This window comes from Sphaerodactylus townsendi, linkage group LG15 (assembly GCF_021028975.2).
Source record: "Sphaerodactylus townsendi isolate TG3544 linkage group LG15, MPM_Stown_v2.3, whole genome shotgun sequence".
NCBI classification, from domain to species: Eukaryota; Metazoa; Chordata; class Lepidosauria; order Squamata; family Sphaerodactylidae; genus Sphaerodactylus; species Sphaerodactylus townsendi.
Genome location: NC_059439.1, coordinates 22,363,911 through 22,378,942, shown reverse-complemented (window position 1 = coordinate 22,378,942; position 15,032 = coordinate 22,363,911). Strand labels below are relative to the sequence as shown.

The window sequence follows — 15,032 nt, the reverse complement described above, 5'->3', positions numbered from 1 at the left end:
CCCCCCCCCCACCCCCCCCCCCCCCCACCCCCCCCCCCCCCCACCCCCCCCCCCCCCCACCCCCCCCCCCCCCCACCCCCCCCCCCCCCCACCCCCCCCCCCCCCCACCCCCCCCCCCCCCCACCCCCCCCCCCCCCCACCCCCCCCCCCCCCCACCCCCCCCCCCCCCCACCCCCCCCCCCCCCCACCCCCCCCCCCCCCCACCCCCCCCCCCCCCCACCCCAACAGTAATGGCATACGATCGGTATGTGGCTATCTGCAATCCATTGCACTATGAGACTATTATGCACAGAGGAGCCTGCATTCAGATGGCGGTCAGTGCATGGATTGCTGGTATACTCAATGGTGTGTTACACAGTGGAGGAACTTTTGCTATCACCTTCTGCTCCAATATGATCGATCAGTTCTTCTGTGAAGCACCACAGATTCTAAAACTTGCATGTTCAAACATGTATCTAGTTGAAGTTGGAGTGATTATTTTGAGCTCTTTCTTTGGACTGGGATGCTTCATCTACATCATTTTTACCTATGTGCTGATTTTTCGGGCAGTGCTTAGAATCCCTTCCGTGGATGGTCAGAAAAAAGCCATCTCCACTTGTCTTCCCCACCTCACTGTGATCTCTTTGCTTATCTTTACTGGCATCTTTGCCTATGGGCGGCCTCAGAGTTACAGTTCATCTGACCTGAATGTTCTGTCTGCAATAATTTATGCTATAATTCCTCCCTTGCTCAATCCATTCATTTATAGCATGAGAAACAAGGACATCAAGACTGCATTGCTGAAGTTCTTTAATTGTGGACATTTTTCTAAAATTATTGCTAGGAATGTTTTTCTACAAAAATGAGATGGAATATCCTGCAGCAGAGAATTTGTGGGGGCTTCAGATATAGTACACAAGATAGATTAGAGGGATTTTTTGAAGCACTTCAGATCATGTCTGAGGTGGATGGTTTGTGTTTACTCTTCTCCCCAGCATTTACTTTGGGTGTTGAAAATATGGTGCTGAGCGTTTGGGCTTTTAGAAGGAATGGGATGCATCCCAAACAGGTAACTGCAGTGAGGAGGAGGGAGACTTCATAAACATCCTTCCCAACTATGGTTTCATTAGGGTTCTTCTTTGCAGGTTTTTTCTCCAGACAGAAAGAAGTCATAGGTACATCCTAACATTTGCATTTGTTACACAGACAGGTCTCTCACCTTTCCAGCTCATTCAAAATTGTAAGTCCATTTTTCCCTTTGGTATTTTGCAGTCCTCCAAGAAAGTGCTGCAGTGCACATAGTATACATATTCGGAAAAATTACAAATCCATCTGCAATTTCCTGGGAAATTAACACTGTTAGTTGAAATGCACTGACCTGGACTTGTCGTATTTCATGCAGATCAATCCTACCTGGTATTAATGGGGGGATATCTTTCAATTAGATATGATATGTAATCTATTTTCATTTGCCATTGTCATACAATGGCTAGGATTTCAGACGCCCAGATCTGAATGTTTACTCTGCCATCAAACACACCAGATGACCTGTGGCTAGTTATTGTTTCTCAGCTTAACCTACTTAATGGTTTTGTTGAGAGGATAAAGCAAAGAAAAGCAAACATTGTACGCAGCCTGAGCTTTCTTGATCAAATGCAGGATAAAAATGTACAAAACATTTATAGCGATTATGTACTAATGTCCTAAATGTAATAAACAATGTAATATAAATCAATAATGTACTACCCTAAATGTATTATTATTATTATTATTATTATTATTATTATTATTATTATTATTATTATTATTATTATTATTATTATTATTATTATTATTATTATTATTTAGACTTTTATATCACTCATCCCCAAAGGGCTCTGAGTGTTATCTGAATCACTCTGTAAACAACATAGCACAACTTAACAAAAGAGCACTCTCATAATTTAAATGTAAGTACAATATTAATATAGGCTCTAAACATTAAAATAATTAAGACCATTTAAAACACAGCGTACAAAATATAGAGTCCAGATGATCTAACAAGCCCCTCTTTAGAGGGAGATGGAAAGGCCACTGGCGTAATGCCCATTGGGCAAGGTGGGCAGCTACCCAGGTCATCACCTTGTGGGGGGGCATCAAAATGCTGGGTTCGTTTTTGGGTATTTTTTGTGGTTTTCCATTTTTGGCCTGCAGGGGGCGCAGTTTTTAGGCTAGCAGCACCACAATTTCAGCGTATCATCAGGAGACTGTCCTTATGCTACCCCCCACGTTTGGTGAGGTTTGGTTCAGGGAGTCCAAAGTTATGGACCCCCAAAGAGGGGGGTCCCATCCCCCATTGTTTCCAATGGGATCTAATAGGAGATGAGGGCTACAGTTTTGAGGGTCCATAACTTTGGCCCCCCTGAACCAAACTGCACCAAACCTGGTGGATATCATTAGGGCAGTCTCCTGATTAGACCCTGAAAGCTTTGAGACTGTGCATTCAGAAATGTGCCCCCCCAGCCTGCAACCCCCATTGACAGCAATGCAGAAAACTCAATGCAGAAGAATGTGGGATGGGGTACCCCCTTTGAGGGTCCATAACTTTGGACCCCCTAAACCAAACTGCACCAAACATGGGAGGTCCCATCAGGACAGTTTCCAGATGATACCCTGAAATTTTGGTGCCAATACATCCAAAAATGCACCCCCTTCAGGAACATCCCAGAAATTTGCCCAAGAATCTTTGTTCTGCATTGAGTTTTCTGTATTACTGTCAATGGGGGTTGCAGGCTGAGGGGGGCACATTTCTGAATGCACAGTCTCACAACTTTCAGGGTCTCATCAAGAGACTGCCCTGATGATACCCCCAGGTTTGGTGCAGTTTGGTTCAGGGGGGCCAAAGTTATGGACCCTCAAAACTGTAGCCCCCATCTCCTATTAGCTCCCATTGGAAACAATGGGGGATGGGGCACCCCCTTTGGGAGTCCAGAACTTTGGACTCCTTGAACCAAACCTCACCAAACTTGGGGAGTAGCATAAGGACAGTATTCTGATGATACGCTGAATTTTGGTGCTGATATGTCTAAAAATGCACCCCCTGCAGGCACCAATGTCCTGGTGCAAAAAAAAATTGGTCGTGGTGGAGTGGCCGCCCATGGGGGGGGGGGGCATCCAACTCAGGTTTTGCCCAGGGCTACAGTTTGCCCAGGGCTGCCTCGTTATGCCCCTGGGAAAGGTCGAGAGATGAAAAAGGGCCGCAGAAGTTAAAAGGGGGAGAGAGCACTGTACAGAGCAATGTAATATAAACCAATAGTGGTAAAATTCAATTATTCTTTCATACGTGGTGGACTTGTAAAAAGGTGAAAACATTTTGGAAAACAATTCACACAGAAATGAAGAACATATTGAAGATGAAATCTCAAATGGGCCCCTAAACTATGCTGTTAGTCCTTTTGGCAAAAAAAGAACTACTAACAAAACAAAAATAATTATTTTTATACCTATGAACAGCAGCAAGAATTATAGTTGCATCTAGCTGGACAATGGAGATATTTGTTTATCAAGAAGACTGGGAAGAGTACTTCAATATGGCCAAACTGAATAGTTTTGTAAACGGATGGCTGGAAAATGAATTTAAAGAGAAGCAAGAGTAAAAATATTTTAATAAAATGATTAGAGTAAGAATTATAACACTTTTTCTCTGTGTCCAAAAACTTATGTGCATCTGTTAATTAATTAATGTAGTCAATGAAATTGCTTAATGATCAATTACTATGGTTGTTCCTATTCATTATACTAGCTATTGTTAATTTATCTTCAATAATATGACAATGAAGTTTACAAAATCATAAATGCAGGTCTACTTTTATAATCATTTCTAAAATGTATGATTATGGTTATTGTTATGTTTGTTCAAGTCTACACATTTTTAGTTTTTATATTTCTTGTCTTATTCTTTGTTTTTCAAAGAAAAACTATTTTAAAAAGGGGTGAGATGCAATGTTGGGATGAGAGCAGCAGCAGCAGCAGCTAAAAAGGTGCTAGGTTCCTATTTTATTCAAGTAAAATGTATCTGAGGGCACTTTCGCACATGCAGAATATTGCACTTTCAATCCATTTTATTGTGCTAAATACCAAAATCCACTGCAAACAATTGTGAAAGTGGATTGAAAGTATATTATTCTGCATGTGAGAAAGTCCCCTTTGTGATGGTGAATGATGTACAGTTTTCATAAGAACAATAGCTAAGTAAGAACAATAGCGAAGTAATAAGAACAATAGCGAAGTAATAAGAACAATAGCTAAGTAGTTGAGGAGGTTATTCCAAAGCCTGGGAGGAATCACAGAAGAAGCCCTTCCACCTTCCCCCACCTCCCATGTCTCCCAAGCACCTTCCACATTCCCCCACCTCCCATGGCTTTCACAAGGAATGTTGCCCATCCTGAACAGGTAACTGCAAGTGAAGAGGAGAGAGACGTGAGAAACATCATTCCTTATTTGTGTTGCCATGGGTGCTTGGAAGTCTTCTCTTGGAAGGCTTCTTGCCCTGGCATAAAGAAGATACAGGTCCGTCCTAACAATACCATTTATGACACAGGCAGTTATCTCACTTTTCCTACCACGATCAAAATCATTAGTCCACATTTCCCTAAGTTTGCTATTTTGCAGTCCTCTAAGATATCATTAAATGGGACTCAGCACACATCTTGGGAAAAGTCACAAATCCACCTGCAATTTCATAGGAAATTAAAGTAGGAAATTAAAATACATTTATCTGGACCTATTGTATTTCGTCCTGATCAAATTCTACTGTGTTCATAGAGATATATATTCCAATGGGATACAATATGTAATATGTTTTTCATTGTCATGTAATTGGTAAGAATTCAAATTAGGATCTTGGAGGCCTGGGTTGACATCCACTCGTGCCATGAGGCACACTAGATGACGTTGGTGCAGTGATTAAGCCTTCTCAGCTTAACCTACCTCACAGGGTGGCTGAGAAGATAGTGGAGGAAGGAAAAACAGTGTATATAGCCTGTGATTCCTGGACTACAGGCAGGATAGAAATTTACAAGAGTAAGAGACAGGGTATATTATAATCTTAGTGTTGTCTTCATGTTCTTTCTCACAGCTACTTCTGATCCTCACTGTCAAAACAAGTGTTGAATTCAAACAGGTAATCATTTCTGTTCTGTGCTAAAAGTCATGAAAATCTACAGCAATTGTCCAATATCATAGGTGGGAAATAGTTGTTGTTGCAAATTAAAGAAAAATATCTAGCTTTACCAAGGAATTATATACAAAAAGGGTGTGGTGAATCTGCACAAATGACCTCTTGCACAAGAAACAAACAAAAATGGCGGGACATATTTTAATGCTAGATATATGAAGGATTTGGCTTGGGGTACAAATTTACCTGGGGTGGAGGATGGCATGAGTTGCCTCAAGCTTGTCAGATCTCAGAAGCTAAGCTGGGTAAGTACTTGGAAGACCATGAAGGAAGCCTGTTCAGAAGAAGGCAATGGCAAATCATCTCTGCTTCTTCAATGCTTTGAGAGCTGCTTGCTGAAGCTACCATACAGCTTTTATTTGAAGGTTACACACTTGAAGGCTGTACATGGATTGTACACATAGACACACAAATGAGCCCCATGCAGTATGTATTTCTTTTAAGTTGACTTGAGTGTTAAAAGCTGAAAACATTGTTAGGTGATAGCTGATGTCTCGGTGGTGCTTATTTGGCACAGTGCAAACATGTATGTCTCTAGAATCTTTTTGTCTTTGAATATTGTCACATGTACTGTAGTAAAAAATGCTGGTTCAGTATAATCTATCTATCCATCTATCCATCTATCCATCGACCCATCGATCCATCGATCCATCGATCCATTGATCCACCTGTCTACCTATCTACATACAGAAACACTTCAGCTTTTAAAAAGTAATAAAAATAGGACTTCCTCAAACCACTGACAGGATCTTTCTTTGGGGAAGGGGGGTGCTGATAAATTGGAAGAACTGCAACACCACCATTGACATAGATCTTGCTGGGATGTATTTGATCTTACTTCATTCACAGCCATGCTGTGGTAATTACCTATTTAGACTAGTTACAAAAAATGGAAGTAATAATACAGCAAGGGAAAAAGACTTCAGCAGTTTTTGCCACTTAAGTGCGGGGAACTCTTGGGAAATGGTTGCTAAAATTAAGTTCTGTCTCACTCCCATAGCCATTTTGATGATGATTTGACAGAAATTAGCAGTGCATATAGTAGCAAAACCTCTATTACATCACATGAGCAAATGGATACATGAATTCAAACAGCTGAAAAACAAAGCAGACCTGAGCAGCCTTTTGTCACACATCACAATCATATCCTTGATTCATTGATCCAGATCCACATCAAGAAGAAATATTTGATGATGATACAGCAGCAGAAACTGACATAGGAAACCTAAGGTCAAAAGGGCTGGAGAAGGAAGAGGATTCCAAGGTATTCAGTCATGTTTGATATTGGGAAATTTGTGTGTGAATGTAGAATGATTGCAGCAAAGTTCCAAAAAGATTCTGTAGAGTCTTGTACAATCTGTTACTATATTATCTGAAGGTGTTTCATCAATCCTAAATCCTCTTGAAAAATTTAGACTGGCATCAGAGTGTTCCTGGGGCCATGGTGCCTGAACTCTCATATGCACTCATAGACCCATATCTGTTTAGGTTAAGGTTAGTAGTTTATCCCCAAGCAATGGAAAGAGGCAAAGGACTTTCAAACCATATGCATTTGCGGCCAGATGTGCATATGCTACCCTAGTGAATAACCACAGGACATGCTCTGGATTGAAATGGGCCACAGCCCCTTTTATTGAATGCTGAAGCTGAGCAAGCAGGAGGAGCGCATCTTAACAGCCAGACAGCATCACAGCTGACCCGACCCTAACCCCAATGTTTAATTGGGGTCCCACACATCTTGGGCCGCCAGGTGCTCACCCCCTTGCAGCCCCTAACAGGTAGATCATTGGGCTCCACTGCAGAGGCCTTCCAGGCATGGTCCCTGAGCCCAACCCATCCCAAGCCCCGATCCGGGCCATGAACCGCGGGGAGGTCTGTCGTGCGGTTTCAGCCTCCCCACAAGGATGTGCTCCTCTGCCCAAGCCGTCAGGGCTGTGACAAGGGTAGCCGCATATCACACAACCCCGTCCCATAAAAAGAGGGTGGGTGGGTCAGTTTGCCAAAGGTGCCAAAAGAGGCTGAGGCAACCATGTGCTGCCTATTATGTAGGGAGCGTGTTCCACCCCTCGCCCCGTGCATTACGCACATCATTGTCGGGTGGTAAGGCTCGGCCACACAGCCGCCCCAGAGCCACACACTCTTCCCCTGTCGCAATTACGGGCCTTGTTGACTCAAGTGCCATCATTTATTTAGAATAAAATGGGCAACAAAAAGAAAAGTGGGGAACAAATTCAAAACTTGATAGCTGAAGTAGTCGAGTAAACACGAAGTGGTTGTTGCTGTTGAAAGGGGGGAAAGGGAGAATACACAATATGTTTTTTCTTGTATATTTGAAAGGGTTGAGCTTTACATGGTTTGAAATTCTTGGTAGAGAGTGAGTGATAGATGGTCTTTGGGAAAGACAGAGGCTCATTCTGCACATGCAGAATAATGCACTTTCAAACTGCTTTCAGTGCTCTTTGAAGCTGTGCGGAATCGCAAAATCCACTTGCAAACAATTGTAAAAGTGGGTTGAAAACGCATTATTTTGCATGTGCGGAAGGGGCCAGAGTGTGCTCCTGGTTCCTATATGAATGTGTGGCAAACCAGTCCATTTAATAACATTAGCTTTATGGACTACTGGAATTTGAAGAGGGAACATTGGTTAACACTTTCAAGAGACCACCCAAGAATCTTCCCGGATGTGAGGAACCAGATGTGAGTTCATTCTGCAGTCAGAAGAAATACTAAGTGGCCTAGAGTACGATTTGGAGGTGACCCTCTGAGGATTGAAACACTTTCTCTACTCAGCCCTACAGGTAGTCTGCAAATGGATAGCAGAAGCAAAATGCCTAATCTTACCTCCACGTCTGAATTTCTGCTCCTGGAATACTCAGACATTCGAGAAGTACGGATCATATGTTTCTTTGTGTTCCTCACAGTATATTTGACTGCAGTGACTGGCAACCTTCTGATCATCCTTGCTGTAGCCCTGGATCAACATCTGCACACCCCCATGTACTTCTTTCTCATGAATTTGGCCATTCTGGACCTTGGCTCAGTTTCTGTCACGGTACCCAAAGCCATGGCCAGTTCTCTCATGAACAATTGGTCAATTTCTTATTCAGGATGTGTAGCTCAAGTTTTCTTATTATTATTATTTCTACAGTCAGATTTTTTCATCTTGACAATAATGGCACATGATCGGTATGTGGCTATCTGCAATCCATTGCAATATGAGACAATTATGCACAGAGGAGCCTGCATTCAGATGACGGTCAGTGCATGGATTGCTGGTATACTTAATGGAGTGTTACACAGTGGAGGAACATTTTTTATCACCTTCTGCTCCAACATCATCGATCAGTTCTTCTGTGAAGTCCCACAGATTTTGAAACTTGCCTGTTCAGACATGTATCTAGTGGAAGTTGCTTTGATTATATTTGGTTCTTCCCTTGGATTAGGATGCTTCATCTTCATCATTGTCACTTATGTGCAGATTTTTGCAGCAGTGCTCAGAATCCCTTCCGTGCATGGTCAGAAAAAGGCCATCTCCACCTGCCTTCCCCACCTCACTGTGGTCTGTTTGCTTGTATTTAGTGGTATCTTTGCCTATGTGAGGCCTCACAGTTACTCTTCATCTGACTTGAATGTACTTTTCGCAGTAATTTATGCTGTAGTCCCTCCCTTGCTCAATCCATTCATTTATAGCATGAGAAACAAAGACATTAAAAATGCATTGTTGAAACTCTGTGATTTAAGTTACTTTTCTAAAGTAATTGTTTGCAAAGCTTTTCTACAAAAATAAGGTTGAATCACCCTGTTATGAGAATTATTTTATTATATTTTGTACTTCATATAGAGTACACTAGAAAGTCTAGGTTGAATTTTCTGAAGCACTTCAGAAGGTGCTATCAGAGGGTGGAGTTTTTGGTTTCCCCTTCTCTCCAGTACTCTCCAGGAAGATTGTAAATATAATGTGTTGCAGCTTTTATAAGGAAAATATCTGTCTCAAACTGGCACCCTGTAGTGAGGAGAAGAGGAGGACAGGAGGAGAGAGATTTCTTACTGATGGGCTTATACTTTTAAGGCTTCTTGTCCTAGCAAAGGTAGTCAAAATTCCAACCTAATAATTCCATTGAAGGCACAGAGGGTTATCTTTACTCTTTTAGCACATTAAAATTTTTAATCTGTTCCCCTTGTTTTACTATCTTGCAGTCCTCCAAGACAGTTCTATACTGGACCCAGTACATGCACTGGGAATAATCACAAATCCACGTGCAATTTCATTGGAAAATTAAATTAGAATGTATTGATCTGGAAATTTTATAATTCATACTTATCAAATCCTAACTTGTATTCAGAAAGAAATATATTTCTATCAGATGGGATGTATAATCTGTTTTCCTTTATCCACTGTTGTATGATGGCTAGGAGTTTTGACTAGAATATTTGTGTGTGTGTCTATCCACCCCTTGCCATGGTCTCAATTTGGTTCACCATAGTTTAGACACCAGAAACGTACTGATTTGCTCTTCAGTCTGAGAAAGTTTTTTGGCTATACACATGGCAGCAGGTTTTTTGGGCAGAACAAAACGGCACATACAGTCTGCATAGTGGAAATTAAATATGCATTATTTCCTTAAACAGACCCCGGTTTCCTCCTGTTTTACCCCTCCTGCTTGTTCCACCATGGCAATTGTGGTTAAGAGTGCAGACTCTAATTGGGTGAACTGGGCTTGTTTCTCCACTCCTCCACATGATGCCTGTGGGTTACCATGGACCATTCACATTTCTCTCAAAACTTTCTCAGTCCCACCCAACCACCTCGCAGCTTGCCTGCTATGGGGGTGATGAAGAGAAGTCATTGTGAGCCACTTTGAGATTCTTTAGAGGTAGAGAAAAAGGGCAGTATAAACATCAACTCCTCTTCTTCTCTCCATAGCACAGAAAATCTGCAGCAGTGTCCAGGCTGAGTGATCTAGCAAAGCATATGAAGAAAGCCATTCCTTTGACCAAGATGATGACTATCTTGTGTGAGGCACAGAAGCACTTGCCAATTGCCATTCATTTTCTCTTTGTAGCTGTGCAGTCATATCCAGCCTTTCAATGAACAGCTACTTTTTGTGCCTGTGCGGTCATCAGCATCTGAACTGATCACAAAAAATGACTGTAGACACATTGTGACACTTAGCAGTAAATCTCAACTAAATCATCTGCCCATTTATTTATTTGATGTCTGGCTCGGGGTGATGTAAAGCCAAAATTACAATACAGTGGAACCTCGGTTTTCGTCAATTTCGGTTTTCATCTATGTTTTCAGTGAAAAATTTGCCTCAGTTTTCATTGATTTTCAGGGGTTTGTGGAGAAAAATCACCCGGACAAAGCTGTTGCAGGCTATGTCTGCAACTTGTTTAATGACAATGCCTTGCCACATTTCAGACAAATCTTAAAGAGGTGGCAGAAACAGACCTCTTTGGACAGCTTTCTGGTGCAACATTGGTCCACTGGCTCTGAAGCTGGTCCTAGTGTTATTGTTTGTTACTGTTTTCAGCATTAAACACTATGCTTATTCACCAAAAATGTGTTTTTGGTATGTTTTTTGGAGTGACTCAAATGGATTAATTGGATTTACACTGATTCCTATGGAAAAGTTTGCCTCGGTTTTCATTGATTTCAATTTTTGTTGATTCTTTTCAGACGAATTATCAATGAAAACCGAGGTTCCACTGTACATAAAAACTGTTTAGACAAAGAACCCATAGTTTTAAAGGTGAAACAGTAACCAAAATAATAAAATAAAATAAACCACATAGTCCATAGATCAGGAATTAATGAACCAGTCTACACTAAAAGCTATAAAACCCAGCAGGAGACGTGAAACCCACCTATGGGCTAAGAAAACACAGTCCCAGGGGAGACTGGTGGTCAAGATCAACCTCAACAGAATGCCTGGTGGAATTGTTCTGTTTGGCAGACCATGTGGAATTCCACAAAATCTTGAAGGGCCCTGACCTTTTCTGGGAGACTGTTCCAACAGGTGGGTGCTAAGGCTGAAAAGGCCCTGGCCCACATTGAGGCCAAACGGACCTCCCATGGGCCAGGGGCAGAAGCTTAGCTGCAATCGGAACATCTGGGGTGGCTTGCCCAGGGTGCCACCATTGTAGTCATGTGTTGGGGCAGGGGTGTGTCGGGGGCATTTCAGGTCATTTCAAGGGTGGTGTGGGTCAGGAGGGGGCAGGAGGGGGCAGGCGGGCAGTTCATGCCTCAGTTCCCTTTGTCACTAACCAGGGATAAATAGGAGTCCCTGTGCCATTTTAAGAACTGGAGAAAGTGGCTACAACAGACTATTGGTGAGCGATGCTGGGAAGAGATGATGGTGTGGGGAAATGCCTGTAATCATGCAAGTAGGTATACGTGAAGCTATTGGAGGTGATGTTCCACCAAGCTTGTGGCTGAGGCCATCTACCTGCCATAATAACATCACAGCCTTATGACCACTTCCCACCAATGGTCAATTGAACCATTGTTGTTAACATCAAGGCACTCTCTCATCTATTTATAGTATCCGACGTCATGATTACCTATTTTGGACTGAAGAGTATTCATTGCCATCTATGATAGGAGGGGAAATGTAATTGTTTTATTTTATTTTATGTATCATTTTATCTTATGTATTATGTTGATCTTATGTATCATTTTAACTTGAATGTAAGTCACCTGGAGCTTAGCTGTGGACAAGGATGGGCAAGATATAAGCGTAATCAATCAATCAATCAATCAATCAATCAATCAATCAATCAATCAATCAATCAATCAATCAATCAATCAATAAAATGCCTGTATCTGAGTCTCTGAGTGTCAGCAATCCTTATATTTCTATATAAAATTCTTGCCAGCCACCCTGACGGGAACATTGTGACCTCCCATGGGTGTCTTTTATGGGGTTTTATCGCCATCTGTTTATCTATTGTTCTACTATTTTAAGTTTTAATTGATTTTATTGTATTGTTTTATCTGGGTTATATTGATGTTCGCTACCCTGAGCCCTATTGGGAAGGGCGGGATATGAATCTATCAATAAATAAATGAAATAAATGAGAGAGACTGCAGAGCATTAATTCTGTTCATGCTATTCAATTTATTTCTTGACATTTCTCTTGACCTCATAGACAATTTATTTGCACATAGCACACCGATTCTACTCATCTCTACAGCTGGGTCTAGTCATATTGGAAGAAATCTGATGTAATAATAGGTGTGAATTATCTGCCATGCCTTTGATCTTATTTCATGGACTCAGACAAAGACATACTGTATTCATTATCAAGATATGTCTGTTAGAACAGAAGAAGCAATATAGCAGAGAGGAAAGGGCATCATACTCAGCTTGTTATTAAGTGAGCAGAACTCTTGGGAATTACTCCCAGAACTCTTGGGAATAAAGCATGGGTATAAATGGATGAGTTTGTCATTTATGCAGCCATTTTGGTACTACTTAGAATTCAACTAGGAGTCCACATTGAAGTAAGTCCTACAACAAGATTTAAGAAATGACTTGGGATGTATGTACATAAGCATTGTGTTTACTAGCTTTTAGGAATCAGTGTTGTTTTCACAGATTAATATGAGGTTTATACATCTGGGTCTCAAGGTGTTACACTTCTCAACCCTTCCATAATGAATCACAGTATTTTTCTCTAAATGAGAGATGGCAAAGTGCTTTCCTACAGTTCTGATTTAGATTAATTTTCCAGAGGTGTCAGTGGTTGGGAAGACATGATGAAACCAGGCACTGGAGACTAACCAGTGTGCATACCTGTTGTGGTACTCTCAGTTTTCTGCACCATCACTTGTCCTTATATCCATATGCTTCTGTACATGCTGAATGTGTCTGTAAAGAGCAGCAGTGTGTTGTAATGATACCAAGGCAAGTGTTATTTGCCCACTCACTGCATAAAATCTATGTAGCCTTACAGAAAGTCAATGAGAATCAAAATAAAGTGTGTGTATCTATCTACCTATCTATGTATCAAGAGAGAGAGGCTCATTCCGCACATGCAGAATAATGCACTTTCAAACTGCTTTCAGTGCACTTTGAAGCTGTGCGGAATAGCAAAATCCACTTGCAAACAGTTGTGAAAGTGGTTTGAAAACGCATTATTTTGCATGTGCGGAAAGGGCCATAGAGAGAGATCTATACAGATAGGCAGATAGCTTCATCTGTCTGTCTGTCTGTCTGTCTGTCTGTCCACACACACACACACACTTCAGCTTAAAAATGTGATAAATACAAGACTATCCTCAAACCTCTGATGGGATCTTCCTTTGGGATGTGTGATGATAAACTGGATGAACTGTAATACCATCATTGGCATAAATCTTGCTGGGATGTATTTGATCTTACTTCACGTGCAGCCATCCAATTGTAATTATTCATTTACATTAGTTACAAAAAATGGAAGTGTGAACTCTTGGGACTCTGTTGCTAGCAACTGAACATAAATTTTGTTCTGTCTCCCTCCCATAGCCTTTTTGGTAATGATTTGACAGAAATTAGCAGAGTACATGGAAGCAAAAGCTCTATTACATGACATGAGCAAATTGATACATGAATTTAAACAGCTGAAGCAGAAAGCAGACCTGACCTTCTGTCTTTTGTCACACATCACAATCATATTATTGATTCATTGGTCCCAATCCAAATCAAGAATGAAGAAATAATATTTGATGACGATACTGCAGCAGAAACCGACACAGGAAACCTAAGGTCAAAAGGGCTGGAGAAGGAAGAGGGCCCCAAGGTATTCAATCATGTTTCATACTGTGAAATTAGTGTGTGGATGTAGAATGATTGCAGCAAAGTTACAAAGAGATTACGTAGAGTCTTGTACAATTTGTTACTATATTATCTGGAAGTGTTCCATTAATCCTAAATCCCCTTGAAAAAGTTAAACTGGCATCAGAGTGTTCTTGATGCCATGGTGCCAGAACACTCATATGCACTCATAGACCCATGTCCGTTTAGGTCAAGGTTGGTAGTTTGTCCCCAAGAAATGGAAAGAGGCAAAGGACTTTTAAACCATGAACATTGATTTAGAATAAAATGGGCAACATAAAGAAAAGCGGAGAACAAATTCGTAACTTCACAGCTGAAGTAGTCGAGTAAAGACAGAGTGGTTGTTGCTGTCGAAATGGGGGAAAGTGAGAATACATAATATGTTTTTTTTCCCTGTATATTTAAAAGAGTTGGAGTTTACCTGGTGTGAGATTCATGGAAGAAAGTGCTTGATAGATGGTCTTTGAGATGCTCTTGGTTCATATATAAATGATGGGCAAACTAGTCCTTTTGATAACATTAGCCTTGTGGACTACTGGTATTCAAGAATCAACAGCATAAGTTAATGCTATCAAGAGAGCACTCAAAAATCTTCCTGGATGTGAGGAACCAGATCTGAGTTCATTTTGCAGTCAGAAGAAATCCCTACTAAATAGACCAGAGTAGGATTTGGAGGAGACCCTCTGAAGATTGTTCTCTGAAATACTTTCTCTACACAGCCCTACAGGTTGTCTACAAATGGATATCGAAAGTAAAATGGACAACCTTACCTCCACATCTGAATTTTTGCTCTTGGAATTTTCAGACATTAGAGAAGTACAGATAATCTATTTCTTTGTGTTCCTCACAGTATATTTGACTGCAGTGACTGGCAACCTTTTCATCATTCTTGCTGTAACTTTGGATCATCACCTACATACCCCCATGTACTTCTTTCTCATGAATTTGGCCATTCTGGACCTTGGCTCAGTTTCCGTCACGGTACCCAAAGCCATGGCCAATTCCCTCATGAACAGCAG

General features: G+C 41.3%; 2 protein-coding genes across 2 annotated transcripts; both read left to right on the top strand.

Moving 5' to 3' along the window:
* Positions 1-230: 230 nt before the first annotated feature.
* LOC125444081 (olfactory receptor 14A16-like) lies at positions 231-845 on the top strand. The gene has a single exon (XM_048516517.1). The coding sequence runs from the start codon at positions 231-233 to the stop codon at positions 843-845; it is 615 nt and encodes a 204-aa protein (XP_048372474.1).
* Positions 846-8,003: 7,158 nt separating this feature from the next.
* On the top strand, positions 8,004-11,292 carry LOC125444080 (olfactory receptor 14A16-like). Its single transcript, XM_048516516.1, has 2 exons — positions 8,004-8,948; positions 11,215-11,292. The coding sequence occupies exons 1-2, from the start codon at positions 8,004-8,006 to the stop codon at positions 11,290-11,292; spliced, it is 1,023 nt and encodes a 340-aa protein (XP_048372473.1).
* The last annotated feature ends 3,740 nt before the right edge of the window (positions 11,293-15,032 follow it).